The following is a 13826-nucleotide window of genomic DNA, read 5'->3' as shown; positions in this document are numbered from 1 at the left end:
ATTGAATGTCTACACAACCATCTACTAAATCAGAGACTATCCATTTAAGAACCCAAATCAGCTTTTCCCAGATGGGTTACATTAGCAGTTTTTTTTTTTCCCATAGAACTATTACACAAAGGTGCAAAACATGGATTGAAGCAGAGCATTATCAGGATTATCATTTACTTGGTTCCCACTAGAATCTTTGTTAACTCAGAACATCATCAAGTTTGTTGTCATGCCCACAACAAACGGCTCCATCAACAATCGCGTCAAGAAGTAAAAGACGACGCCAAGCATGATGGAAATGGGAAGAGCCGGAAGAGCTTTGTTGTAGACGGACAGCAAAATAAGAGTGCATCCAAGCCCCGAGATGATGGCAAGGTAACAAGCATACACCGTCATCAGATCATACATCGCCGCTCTGCCAACGAGCACACTGTAGAAAATAAAGTCCCCAAGACCAAGTTTGATGCCTCTATCGATGTCATCCGACTCCTCCACCAAACCTCTTGGCTCTTCCCTGTTATCTCCCCACCCCATCAACTCAACCAGAGGTGACATCTCTTCCTCCGCAACACTTTCCCTGTTCACGATACTTCCTAACTCCCTTGAGTGCTCTGAAAATGCAGGAGAAGCAGAGTGTGTTTCCCTGGGATTTCCAGCGAGAGGTGACCTCACAACACCATCTACACTGTCTCTATCCATCACTGCAACAGCGTTATAGTCAAGGTTTGCATTATGATTCCCAACTGCTTGCAGCTCTACTGATCCAGAATCCGAAACCCCACCGCCGCCACCACCACCACCACCAACCAAAACCCTCAAACTCGAGCCACCACCACCGTTCCTCCCTCTCGAAACAGTAGGCCTAGCTTCATAAACCATTGCAGGAAGCTCCTCGTCCCGCGTCGAAGCAAGCTCAACCAAGAGCTTGAGCGGACCACCAGGAGCCAAAACAGCAACCAAATCATACAGAGCTAAAGCCACAAGTATAAACCAAGTAGTCCACTCAGGCAACTTAGTAAACCAAGCCGCGACAACAATCCCCATCACAACCATATAACACTGCCTCACCACAATCGGCATCCCTTCCGAGAACACAGACAACGTCCCCAGGACCGTGAAATTGAACAGCAGCACGAAGCACGTGATCGAATCAACGGGGATCGAGAAATGCTGTATAATCGACAAGAAAATCGCCCCTCCCATGGTACCTAACAAAACCAATCAACAATAAGCAAAAGCAAACCCTAACAAACACTAAGGCTCCGAATGGTTAAACTTTTGTTACTATTAACAGCCGTGAGTGCGGTTAAAAAAGTGTTAGGTTTAATACCTAAGACGAAGAAGGCGGAGAAGCGCATGTAGTGCTTGAGGAAGTTGGTGAAGTTGTAGTAGAAGAGGAGGACGATGACGAAAGTGACGGCGGCGACGACGACGACGAAGACGATCGCGTTCTCGAGGCTGCCTTCGAGTTTGACGGTGGCGGAGTCGGAGGGGTTCTCGACGTAGATGAGGTTGGCGGCGGTGCGGATCTGGGGGTCGGAGGTGACGGAGAGGGAGTAGGTGAGGAGGACGACGAGGAACATGCAGATGGAGACGGGGGCCATCACGCCGATGATCTCGACTCCGAGGGAGTCGAGGATGCTACTTGACTCCATCGTTACCGATGAGAAGAGAAAGAGAGAGTTCTGACCAGCTCTCGTTTTTTGCACGGTTAACCGGATATTTTCATCACTGCCACTTATAAAATAGGTAAATTTCAAACAGGCCCTTGTATTTTATTGATGTTTTACAAATTAACCTCGACATAAGGGAAAGACAGGAAAAAGTGCCTATTTCAACATGAACTTTACGCGTCGTGCCTATTCCTTCACGAACTTTGTAGTAGTGCGTATTCCACACTGAACTAAACAAATTTTTTAAAATACTATATGAACTTTATGCGTCGTGTCTATTCCTTCGCGAACTTTATAGTAGTGCGTATTTCACATTGAACAAAACCAAAATCAAAAAATACTACATAGACTCTCAAAATCGTGCTTATTTCAATATTGAGTGTTAAATGTGTTAGTCATCCGTTAATGTATCAAAACAACGTCATTTTGTATAAATTTGTGAAATAAAAAATTAAAAATTAAAAATTAAAAATTAAAAATAAAATACACTCTCAAAATTGTGCTTATATATATTGACTGTCAAAAGTAATAGTCATCATTGATTTTATCAAAAGACTATTTTGGATAAATTCTATGAAATTGTCCGTCGTTTTTTAATTTTTTCATTTTACAAAAAAATTATCCAAAATGACGTTGTTTTAATAAATTAATGTATGACTTGACTAACACCTTTCACTTACTGACAAAGAAAGACTAACATCTTTGACGGTGTATATATATAATCACGATTTTGAGCGTCAAAGGTGTTCGTCTTTTTTTTGTCAGCAAATCAAAGGTGTAGTCATATATATATATATATATATGTACATTAACTGTCAAAAGTGTTAGTATTTTTCTGTTTAAGAAATCAAAAGTGTTAGTCATACGTTAATTTATCAAAATAACGTCATTTTTGATAGATTTTATAAAACATAAAAAATTACAAATTGACGGATAATTTCATAGAATTTATCCAAAATAAAATCTTTTGATAAATTAAAACATGACTAACACCTTTGACAGTCAATATATAAGTACAATTTTGAGAGGTTTTTGGTAAATTAAAGGATGACTATTACATTTGACAGTCAATATATATAAGCACAATTTTAAGAGTATATATTTTATTTTGATTTTTAATTTCACAAAATTTATTCAAAATGACGTTGTTTTGATAAATTAACGGATGACTAACACATTTAACGCTCAATATTGAAATACGCACTATTTTGAGAGTTTATGCAGTATTTTTTTATTTTTGTTTAGTTCAATGTGAAATACGCACTACTATAAAGTTCGTGAAGGAATAGATACGACGCATAAAGTTCATATAGTATTTTAAAAAATTTGTTTAGTTCAGTGTGGAATACGCACTGCTACAAAGTTCGTGAAGGAATAGGCACGACGCGTAAAGTTCATGTTGAAATAGGCATTTTTTCCGGGAAAGACAAGGATTTTATCGTTTTGCTTTTTGCGAACACTCCTTATAAATAAGTAAATTTCAAATAGATCCTTGTATTATCAAGTTTTTACAAATCAGGAATGACACAGATTTTTATCGTTTCGCGAACCCCACTTATAAATCGGTAAATTTCAAAAGGGTCCTTGTATTTATAAATGTTTTACAAATTAGTCTCGGGATAAAGGAAAGGATCATTTTGCTTTTGCTCACAAACCCAGAGAAGCAACAGGGGATGTCTGCGGAGGAGATACCCGACGAGCTATGGAGGAAGGTACTAGAGATTGGCGTAAAGTCATCGACTTTCTCCTACAAAGATCTCTGCTGCATCTCCATCTCCTCCCGCCGTCTCTGCCGTTTGTCCTCCGAGGATTCTCTCTGGCGCTTTCTGCTCGTCATTGATTTCCCCACCCACATCCACTCTTCTACTTCTTCTTCTCAGTCTCCCACCAAGTTTATATACAGGACAAGGTATTGATATATATGGGTTTACTATAAAGCACCATGGAGAGAAGTGTTATAATTTGTGATTATGGATAGGTTTGAGAAGGAGAAGGAGAGGAGATTAGCTGCGCATAGAAGAGCTCTGCTGAGAAAGGAGAGTGAGATTTCAGAATGGGGTCGGAGGATTCGTGAATTGGAGACTCGGTTATCAGAGGAGGCAGAGAGGTTGCAAGCTGCTTCTGTGGAGTTTTCAAATGTGCAGAGAGTCAGGTAGTGCTTAATCCAGAAAGTTTGTTCCTTTTATTGTTGTTTTGATGAATGAATGAATGAATGAATCACAGTTTGAAAAAAAGATGATTTTTGGCTCATTTATCTTTGTTTATTGGCTCTCTCTCTCTCAGGCAAGCATCAGTAGCTTTGAACGTGTGGCAGCCAGAGGTTGTTCGCGGCAGACAGAAACAAATGGTTGAGCAAAGCGCTGTTCCCGTCGAGGGACGGTTGCGTGCGCTTGAGATGGAGATTAAGTTATGTAAACAGCAAATCACCGGTGTGAATAGGGCACGTGTGAGTATCCATTTAGCGTGTTCCTCTCGTTGCCTTTTTTTAACCGTCTCTTAGAATGCTTTTTCTCTGTATATTGTAGAGGGAGGTGAAACAACGATTTGACATGGCTAGGAAAGAGCTAGAGTCCATGAAGTATCATCCTTTACGAGATTTTAAGTTAAGACGTAGCGGAGACCAAGCTAGTAATGCTAAGAGGAAGAAGTTGAAAACGAGCATTAACTGTAAGTTTTGTGAAACATGTTTAGTTTTTCTTCATGTAGGACTGTCTGAACTATACGATTCTAGACATGGATCAATATTGTTGCAAACTGTTAAAACAAAGTGGGACGTTTAATGTTTGAGCTTATAGATTTTACTTGTTAATCTTTTGTGATCTTAGTATCTTATTCGTATTATGGATTGTGACCTTACAATATACTTATGAACTCTTGACTGGATTCGGCAAATAGCAGTTCCGGCTAAAAACCCAGCAAGACCCAGTAACAAGAAGAAGCTGTTACATTCAGAATCAGAATGATGGTTGGTTGAACCATTCAGCATGACCCAGGAACAAAAATATGATGCTACACTCAGAATCAGAATGACGCTCGGGTTGAACCATTCCACAGAGAGACAGATAGAGAACGATGTGAGTTGTTGTTGTATTGTTATCATTTGTTGTTTTCTTTTCCTATTAGAATTTTTTGGAAGAACATTGGAACCTTGTCACAGAAGTGAATGTTGTGGTCGAGTCTGTAACTTCGGTTGATCTGTATACTACAATATCATGAATAAAATTTATTTGTTGAAATATTGGTACTGTGGTTGATCTGATGCTATAATATCACTCCAATAATACAATCCTGTTCACTGACGGTTCAATGGTATAATTTAACAGAAGAACTTGTATAATTTTTAGTGATTTTGGGAGGAAAATGAAATCTCAAGAGATTTTGGGGGGGGGGGGGGGGTTGGAAGTGTAAATAAATACTGTTGAAGGAGAGAGTGTTCGTGGTGTGCAAGAGACAGTGAATGATTAGGGTCCACAAATTGGCGCGAATTCCATGGGGATGAATGAAGAAACCCACCTAAGTAGAAGGGTTCCTCTGACGAACAACATGTCTCTCTCTCTCTCTTATTTTTGTATTTACTCATCCCTATAGTCACTCTTTCACCTCTTTTCTTCCTCTCTCTATCTCCCAACTGTTGATCTCCGACTCCACCCAGATTCAGTTTCTGGTGATCTCACCGTTGTGTTTTTTTTTTGTTTCTTTGTGTGATGACCCTTATTCCTCTTGAGATTGTGGTAAGATATTGGTGGTCTGATTTTGTTTTCCTCGGAAACTGTAATCATCTTGTGTGTCTGTTTGTGTCTCGGAATTTACAGATTTTATACATTTCTTGGGTAAGAAGTCACTGTACGGCGGGAAAAATGTCCCAGAGATTGAATTTCATTGACCTGTAATCATTGTGAAAAAAGAAAAGACTTACCAATATTTAACAATGGTACGTCAACGTCTTGGTTTCCTTTAGATCTCTCTGTTGCATAGGTCACACCAGGGTAGTTTTCATATTAGTATTGATGTCCTTTTGGCTACTCATATCGAGATTGTTGCTGTTCCATTGCATGTTAATAACGTATTAACAACTCAGTATGATGATGCTTTTGTAAATTGCAGGGAACTCCAGTAAATATCATTGTAGGTTCTCATGTTTGGGTTGAAGATTCTGATGTGGCTTGGACTGATGGTGAGGTTGAAAAGATCAATGGAGAAGAAGCTGTGATCCAAGCCACAACCGGAAAGAAGGTTAGTCACCTGACCAAAATTGTAGCATTTGAAGTGTAATCACAAAACTTATTTATATCCATGTGTTGTAGGTCACTGCAAAGTTGTCAAAGATATACCCAAAGGATGTGGAAGCTCCTGCAGGCGGTGTTGATGACATGACAAAGCTGTCTTACTTGCATGAACCTGGTGTCCTTCAGAACTTAAAGATCAGATATGAGCTTAATGAGATTTATGTTAGTACCTATTTCTTAACAAAATGTAAGACCTTTTTGACTATATTACTGTCTTGACTTAGGAATCTATTTTGCTGATGACAGACATACACAGGAAACATCCTCATCGCTATTAATCCATTTCAACGATTGCCTCACATCTATGATGCTCATATGATGCAACAATACAAAGGAGCACCATTCGGAGAACTAAGTCCACATGTTTTTGCTGTTGCTGATGTTGCATACAGGTGACTTCAATACTTTACAATCTATATATATATATGCTGTGAGTCTAAGAAGCCCTTTGTATCTATGAACACGCAGGGCCATGATTAACGAGGGGAAAAGCAATTCGATTCTTGTAAGTGGCGAGAGTGGAGCAGGAAAAACTGAAACCACTAAAATGCTTATGAGGTACCTTGCATATCTGGGAGGTCGCGCAGTTACAGAAGGAAGGACTGTTGAACAACAAGTTCTTGAAGTAATGCCCCTTTTCTATCTCTGTGATCTTCTTATCTATGAGCTTAATCCACTAAACATGTTTGTCTTATCTGCGTCCAGTCAAATCCTGTCCTTGAAGCCTTTGGTAACGCAAAAACTGTGAGGAATAACAACTCAAGGTGAAACCAAAAATCTTCTCATAATAGCATACATTGTTGAGAACTCACTCAGCTGATTTGATTAAAAATATGCTTTTGGCTCAGTCGCTTTGGTAAATTTGTTGAAATCCAATTTGATAAGCAAGGAAGAATATCTGGAGCTGCTGTAAGGACCTATCTTCTAGAGAGGTCTCGTGTGTGTCAGATCTCTGATCCGGAGCGCAATTACCACTGCTTCTATCTTCTCTGTGCCGCACCGCAGGAGGTAACTTCACCTGCAGCTATGTTATATCTTGTTCTTGAAAAAACTCGTCCCATAACTTACTAGAACTAAGCAGGAGATTGAAAAGTACAAGCTCGGCCATCCAAAGACCTTTCATTACCTGAACCAATCGAAATGCTACGAGCTTGTCGGTATAAGCGATGCTCATGATTATCTTGCGACAAGGAGAGCTATGGATATTGTCGGAATTAGCGAAAAGGAACAGGTTGGTTTATGTTAAACAGCTACTAATTAATTGTCATCTAGTTTCCTGCATTTCTATATTGATGATGAACTTATTCTCCCTTTGTCTTATATCAACAGGAAGCAATTTTCAGGGTGGTTGCTGCGATTCTTCACATTGGAAACATCGATTTCACAAAGGGAAAGGAAGTGGACTCATCAGTTCCAAAGGATGATAAGTCGAAGTTTCATCTCAAGACAGCAGCGGAACTTCTCATGTACGGTAAAAACATTTTTTTTTGCATCTGAAAAGACCGTCTTATCAGTTCATGAAAAGCTAATTATTGGAAGTCTCGTTTTACAGGTGTGATTTAAAAGCTCTTGAAGATGCATTATGTAAACGTGTTATGGTCACTCCTGAGGAAGTTATTAAGAGAAGTCTTGATCCGCAGAGTGCTGTTACTAGCAGGGACGGTTTCGCTAAGACAGTCTATTCTCGGTTGTTCGATTGGTAGGCTGGTTTAGTAGTCAGAGTAATGTTATCATTTTACATATTTGATGCTAAGTGAATATCTCTAGTTGGGTGCAGGTTGGTAGATAAGATTAATAAGTCTATTGGACAAGATGCTAATTCTAGATCACTGATTGGAGTTCTTGACATTTATGGATTTGAGAGCTTCAAAACTAACAGGTAATAATGAACCTTTACATGATCTAAGGATCACAGATATGCAGTTGGTCATTCCCTGCTAATACCGCTCTGCTTCAGTTTTGAACAGTTCTGTATTAATTTCACTAATGAGAAGTTGCAGCAACATTTCAATCAGGTAGGTTCTTGATTGTAGTGGAAACAAGTTTTTTTTTTGTTCCAGATTTGGTTTAAAATTTATTAGTTTATTTTTTCTGTTTTCCAGCATGTTTTCAAGATGGAACAGGAAGAGTACACAAAAGAAGCAATAGATTGGAGCTACATTGAATTTGTGGACAATCAAGATGTTCTTGATCTTATAGAAAAGGTTGTTTCTTAGTCAAGAAAGGGGACAATGTTGTCAAGATGAATATTTATCTCACTTTCTCCCTTTCTTTTCCATCTGCAGAAGCCTGGTGGCATTGTTGCTCTCCTCGATGAAGCTTGGTAAAGTCTATCAAGTTCCATAGATTTTTCTTGGTGATATATATTATATTCTGAATTTATGAGCCGTTATTTTTCAGTATGTTTCCAAAATCAACGCACGAAACATTTGCAAACAAGCTATATCAGACTTTTAAGGCTCACAAGAGGTTCATCAAACCAAAACTCTCTCGAACAGATTTTACCGTTGCCCATTATGCTGGAGAAGTACGTTTTATGTTCCTATTTGACACAAAGGACTATGTTATCACAAGTTTTCTCATGTCTTCTGAAAATTTCATTTCAGGTTCTCTACCAGTCTGATCTATTTCTTGATAAAAATAAGGACTATGTGATCCCTGAACACCAAGATTTGTTGGGAGCTTCCAAATGTCCTTTTGTCGTCGGTCTTTTCCCTCCACTCCCTGAAGAAACGTCCAAGTCTTCAAAGTTTTCATCCATTGGTTCTCGTTTTAAGGTAGGATCTTTTGAAAATGTTCAGGCTGTTTTAAGGAAGAAATGTTTTACTAAATTAAGCTTGGCCTGATTGATTCAGCTGCAACTCCAGCAACTGATGGAAACATTAAATTCTACCGAGCCTCATTACATCAGATGTGTGAAGCCTAACAATCTTTTAAAGCCTGCCATATTTGAGAATGTGAACATCATGCAGCAACTGCGATGTGGTGTAAGTATAAATAAAAAGTAATAAAGGGTTAGTGAGTTCCGCTTAGCCCTTTTTAAGTTATTAACTCTTAACCTTTATAGGGTGTTTTAGAAGCGATCAGAATTAGTTGCGCAGGGTATCCAACTCGTAAACCTTTCTTTGAGTTCGTAAATCGTTTTGGACTTCTATCTCCTGAGGCTTTAGAAGGGAGGTAATTAAAACAAAATTTTACCGCTTAGTGAGTAGAGTTGAAATCAATAGTTACAGATTCTGAACTTTTCTCTGAACAGCTACGATGAGAAAGTGGCATGTAAAAAGATCTTGGACAGCATGGGACTTAAAGGATACCAGGTAACTGTTCCTCCAGTATCTCTTAGTTAATGAAACCAATTAATAACCAAGTGCAAAGTCATTATCTTTTGGTAATGCAGATTGGTAAAACGAAGGTGTTCTTGAGGGCTGGTCAGATGGCTGAGCTCGACACTAGGAGAACAGAGGTGCTCAGTGGTGCTGCGAAAAATATTCAGAGACGAACACGAACTCATCAGGCTCAGAAACGGTTTATTGTTCTGAGAAAAGCCACAGTATCGCTCCAAGCTCTGTGTAGAGGTGAGTCATCTGATTTGTACATACATACTTGGAAGTGCATTGACACTATTTGACTGATCTTATGAATATGAAAACATTTTAAGTAACTTTTCTCTACTTTTAAAAATATCATAGGAAGACTTTCCTGCAAACGATATGAAAGTTTGAGACGAGAAGCTGCTGCTGTGAAGATTCAGAAGAATGGTCGGAGATATTACTCTAGAAAATCGTATAAAAAGCTCCATGTGTCTGCTCTTTCTGTACAGACTGGTTTAAGAGCAATGGCTGCTCGTAAGCAGTTCAGATTCAGGAAGCAAACAAAGGCTGCCACAGTTGTTCAGGTTCATCTTTTTGCTCGCCAAAATTCAGCGTATAGAAGTCTTAAACTATCTTTACTTTTCTCATGATCATTAACACATAGAGTTTTCTGTTATTAATGGCAGGCTCAGTGGCGTTGTCACAGAGCAACCACTTACTACAAGAAGCTTAAAAATGGAGTGATCATATCTCAGACAAGATGGAGAGGCAGACTTGCTAAGAGAGAACTTAGGAAGCTCAAAATGGTACAACTGCTTTGTTTCCACTTGCTAAAAGTGTTCTTTAGTATTCATAAACATACTCTTAACACTTTTTAAATCTTCAGGCTTCAAGGGAAACAGGAGCACTTAAAGAGGCAAAGGATATGCTTGAAAAGAAAGTTGAGGAACTCACATACCGTGCCCAGTTGGAGAAACGTCTGAGGGTATCTGCCATAGCAACATTATTTTGATTGATCATTTTTTGAAGTAGATACATATATAATGTATAGCGTTGAATAAATTGTTTCAGAGTGATTTAGAAGAAGCAAAAACTCAGGAGATAACAAAACTTCAGAGTTCGTTGGAGGAAATGCGGAAGAAAGTGGATGAAACAAACGCATTGCTTGTGAAGGAACGAGAAGCTGCAAAGAAAGCCGCTGAAGAAGCTCCTCCTGTTATACAAGAGACACAAGTTTTAGTTGAAGATACAAAGAAGATTGAATTGATGACAGAGGAACTGGAGAGTGTAAAGGTACTTTTCGTCACTGATGTTTCCTTGTGACATCTACTTAGCATCAGTAATCATTATCCTTCCAACAGGCTACGCTAGAAAACGAGAAACAGAGGGCTGATGATGCAGTGAGGAAGTTTGAAGAAGCTCAAGAGTCTCTCGATGACAAAAAGAAGAAACTGGAAGAGACAGAGAAGAAAGGTCAGCAACTCCAAGAATCTCTGACAAGGTAAGAATGCATCATCAGGGATTTAATATCTTCCTAACCACCCCTGTATATATGGCTAACTGGTTCTGTAAATTCATGTATGCTTCTGGTAATTTTTCATTTTAGGATGGAGGAAAAGTGCACCAACTTGGAATCGGAGAATAAAGTCTTAAGGCAACAGGCTGTGTCAATGGCACCGAATAAGTTCCTCTCTGGACGCTCCAGGTCCATTCTACAGGTAGCTTAGAACATTAAATCGAAATATAAAACCGCAAAGTATATATTTTTGTCTAGTTCCTGAAGTTGACGATCTGTTTAATAATAAACAGAGAGGTTCAGAGAGTGGTCATCTAGCAGTGGATGCAAGGTCAAGCTTGGTGAGTACATTCGCCACCTGACTTGAGTGAATCAACCAATATAGTTTCACGTCTAAGCTGATGATGGACCAATGGCTTTTGATGTGAATCAGGATCTTCATAGCAACTCAATGAACCAAAGAGATCCATCAGAAGTGGAGGATAAACCACAGAAAACATTAAACGAGAAGCAGCAAGAGAATCACGAGCTGCTTATCCGCTGCATCGTTCAACCTTTGGGTTTCCAGGGGAACCGACCTATCACAGCATGTATCATATACAAATGCCTACTGCAATGGAGGTCGTTTGAAGTTGAACGGACCAGTGTCTTTGATCGCATTATCCAGACTATAGGCCATGCTATTGAGGTTTGGCTTAGGTATTCAGTTATTATGATTGCAAGTGTGTTTGGAATAATAACTAATGTTTTGGGTAAATTGATATTCTCAGAGTCAAGATAACAACAATACATTGGCTTATTGGTTATCAAATGCCTCGACGCTACTTTTACTTCTCCAACGCACACTTAAAGCCAGTGGTGCAGCTGGGATGGCTCCACAGCGGCGTCGTTCATCTTCTGCGACTCTATTTGGAAGGATGACTCAGGTATATATTGATGGTTTTGAACTCCATCAGTATATTTCACTGCAAAGTTTTAAAATGGTGAGAATGTTTCTGTTAATCAGAGCTTCCGTGGAGCACCTCAAGGTGTGAATCTTGCAATGATAACCGGCGGTGCGGGAGGTGGAGCGGATACCTTAAGACAAGTTGAAGCGAAGTACCCTGCTCTGCTGTTTAAGCAGCAGCTCACAGCTTATGTTGAGAAGATATACGGAATGATTCGGGACAACTTGAAGAAGGAGATTTCTCCACTTCTTGGGTTGTGCATTCAGGTATATTATTGCCATTAATCACATCAAATTAAAAGATTGTTCTCGTTAATGTTTATTCTCTCTGTCTTCACCTTCAAATAGGCGCCAAGAACATCTAGGGCGAGTTTAGTGAAAGGAGCATCTCGTTCCGTAGCCAACACGCCAGCTCATGAAGCACTGATTGCACATTGGCAAGGGATTGTGAAGATCCTTATGAACTTCCTCAACACTTTGAAATCAAACAATGTGAGCTTATTTTGCTATAAATATATATATACACACAGTTTCCTCTAAATAGAAAACAAGTTGTGGACAGTTCTGAGTTTGAATCTCTTTATTTATGGGTTTTAGGTTCCTTCGTTCTTGGTGTGTAAGGTGTTTACACAGATATTCTCATTCATCAATGTTCAACTCTTTAACAGGTTTTTTTCTGGGGATCTTAAGCATCTAAAAACCCATTATCTTTTATTCTTTACTATCTTCTACTATTCAACTGGGGTTTTTTTTTTGTTGTCCCTTCAAAAGTCTTCTGTTGAGACGTGAGTGTTGTTCGTTTAGCAACGGCGAGTATGTCAGAGCTGGCTTGTGTGAATTGGAAAACTGGTGTTTTAAGGCAACAGATGAGGTTATCTTTCTCTTCACTCTCCTTACTCAAAACAAAACTTATCAGTTAACTAACAAACAACAATTGCAGTATGCTGGTTCTTCGTGGGAGGAGTTAAAGCATATAAGACAAGCTATTGGGTTTCTGGTAAACATCTTCTATCTAAAACCTTAAAGGATAGTACCCCTATGAGGGTAAACTAGTATTAAATTCTTACTCCAAAAATGCCAGGTCATACACCAAAAACCAAAGAAAACTCTAGATGAGATCAGTCATGATCTTTGCCCGGTAAATTGATCTAATCCTCGTTCAAACACTCTTCTTATATTCCCTTTTGAAAACACTTGAATATGTAGTTGGCATTTGCTGATAAATTGGAAATGTGGTGGGAGGGCAGGTACTGAGCATACAGCAGCTATACAGGATCAGTACGATGTACTGGGACGACAAATACGGCACACACAGCGTTTCTCCTGACGTAAGTCACACCTTAAGAAACTGATGATGTATATGTGTGATTAAGCTTATATAATAATACCCCATCTCTCGCTTTCTCTATTGTATATGAATTAGGTTATAGCAAATATGAGGGTGCTAATGACAGAAGATTCGAACATTGCTGTTAGCAACTCTTTCCTTTTGGATGACGACTCAAGGTTAGTACGTAACTTGGTTCGATGATGACTTTCTAATTACCTCCTTTTAAAATGATTTTTTTTTTCTGGCAGCATACCTTTCTCGGTTGATGATTTATCAAAGTCGATGGAGAGATTTGAGATTGCTGATATCGAACCACCACCTTTAATCCGGGAGAATTCTGGATTTAGCTTTTTATTGCCCGTCGCTGAGTGATCCTCTCGTCTCTCTGTTTCTAACTTTACACACCAACGAAAACCAAAGTTAGCTCTAGTGTCTTGTCTTCCTCCTTTTTACCAAATCTAGATCGCTTGTGACTCAAGTAAATGCCCTTGTGAAATTCTTAAGGAGATTTATATTCTTGTGTTCAGTATTACATCCACATTCCTTATGTGACTTTATGTATTAATGTTCGTTTTTTTAATAATAATCGAATGTTCGTTTTGAATTATACCTCTCTGGAAGTTGAATCATAGGCATGCACTACAGTTATGGAAACGGAGTTCTAACATTGCTCACGGTAGAAAAATTAACCCAAAAGAAATTAAAAATTAACCCTTAAATATAACACACAAATTCTCTAAATCTTAATCCATGTTAAGGTGAACAATCTCATC

At 38.9% G+C, this 13826-nt stretch overlaps 3 protein-coding genes across 5 annotated transcripts; 2 read left to right on the top strand and 1 right to left on the bottom strand.

Moving 5' to 3' along the window:
• Nucleotides 1-22: 22 nt before the first annotated feature.
• LOC108812772 (presenilin-like protein At1g08700) lies at nt 23-1719 on the bottom strand. Its single transcript, XM_018585123.2, has 2 exons — nt 1322-1719; nt 23-1199 (listed from the first exon to the last, which is right to left on the bottom strand). The coding sequence occupies exons 1-2, from the start codon at nt 1644-1646 to the stop codon at nt 196-198; spliced, it is 1329 nt and encodes a 442-aa protein (XP_018440625.1). The 5' UTR covers nt 1647-1719; the 3' UTR covers nt 23-195.
• A 1582-nt stretch (nt 1720-3301) lies between these two features.
• On the top strand, nt 3302-6674 carry LOC108851019 (F-box protein SKIP24). 3 transcript variants are annotated; one of them, XR_008943325.1, is made up of 6 exons: nt 3302-3573; nt 3643-3816; nt 3948-4110; nt 4190-4331; nt 4560-4738; nt 6656-6674. XR_008943325.1 is itself a non-coding variant. In XM_018624464.2 (5 exons), exons 1-5 carry the CDS (start codon nt 3338-3340, stop codon nt 4625-4627), a joined length of 780 nt encoding a protein of 259 aa, XP_018479966.1. In that variant the 5' UTR covers nt 3302-3337; the 3' UTR covers nt 4628-4902. The 3 variants fall into 3 exon arrangements, 2 of the variants coding, with proteins under 2 accessions (XP_018479966.1, XP_018479958.1); XM_018624464.2 differs by lacking the exon at nt 6656-6674 and having other exon boundaries at nt 4563-4902; XM_018624456.2 differs by lacking the exon at nt 6656-6674 and having other exon boundaries at nt 4560-4902.
• On the top strand, nt 5769-13657 carry LOC108836764 (myosin-9). Its single transcript, XM_018609902.2, has 37 exons — nt 5769-5897; nt 5969-6112; nt 6197-6342; nt 6419-6575; nt 6656-6714; nt 6799-6958; nt 7032-7181; nt 7280-7416; nt 7503-7649; nt 7728-7829; nt 7908-7965; nt 8053-8154; nt 8236-8273; nt 8351-8477; nt 8557-8727; nt 8806-8937; nt 9018-9127; nt 9207-9267; nt 9348-9525; nt 9640-9845; nt 9948-10067; nt 10148-10246; nt 10333-10554; nt 10623-10762; nt 10868-10979; nt 11071-11118; nt 11211-11465; nt 11548-11703; nt 11784-11990; nt 12072-12215; nt 12321-12391; nt 12495-12594; nt 12664-12720; nt 12805-12861; nt 12971-13051; nt 13147-13229; nt 13302-13657. Exons 2-37 carry the CDS (start codon nt 6035-6037, stop codon nt 13423-13425), a joined length of 4395 nt encoding a protein of 1464 aa, XP_018465404.1. The 5' UTR covers nt 5769-5897; nt 5969-6034; the 3' UTR covers nt 13426-13657.
• The last annotated feature ends 169 nt before the right edge of the window (nt 13658-13826 follow it).

This window comes from Raphanus sativus, chromosome 1 (genome assembly GCF_000801105.2).
Source record: "Raphanus sativus cultivar WK10039 chromosome 1, ASM80110v3, whole genome shotgun sequence".
NCBI classification, from domain to species: Eukaryota; Viridiplantae; Streptophyta; class Magnoliopsida; order Brassicales; family Brassicaceae; genus Raphanus; species Raphanus sativus.
The sequence above is the reverse complement of the archived record's forward strand: the minus strand, read 5'-3'. Positions and strand labels throughout refer to the sequence as shown.

Excerpts from the sequence above, each read along its gene's own strand:
- LOC108812772 (XM_018585123.2), bottom strand. The coding sequence starts at position 1,646 with ATGGAGTCAAGTAGCATCCTCGACTCCCTCGGAGTCGAGATCATCGGC. Across the intron at positions 1,200-1,321 it reads CTCCGCCTTCTTCGTCTTAG|GTACCATGGGAGGGGCGATT; the intron begins GTATTAAACCTA and ends TGGTTTTGTTAG.
- LOC108851019 (XM_018624456.2), top strand. The coding sequence starts at position 3,338 with ATGTCTGCGGAGGAGATACCCGACGAGCTATGGAGGAAGGTACTAGAG. Across the intron at positions 3,817-3,947 it reads TCAAATGTGCAGAGAGTCAG|GCAAGCATCAGTAGCTTTGA; the intron begins GTAGTGCTTAAT and ends TCTCTCTCTCAG. Across the intron at positions 4,111-4,189 it reads CCGGTGTGAATAGGGCACGT|AGGGAGGTGAAACAACGATT; the intron begins GTGAGTATCCAT and ends TGTATATTGTAG.
- LOC108836764 (XM_018609902.2), top strand. The coding sequence starts at position 6,035 with ATGACAAAGCTGTCTTACTTGCATGAACCTGGTGTCCTTCAGAACTTA. Across the intron at positions 9,526-9,639 it reads GCTCCAAGCTCTGTGTAGAG|GAAGACTTTCCTGCAAACGA; the intron begins GTGAGTCATCTG and ends AAAATATCATAG. Across the intron at positions 13,230-13,301 it reads CTTTTGGATGACGACTCAAG|CATACCTTTCTCGGTTGATG; the intron begins GTTAGTACGTAA and ends TTTTTCTGGCAG.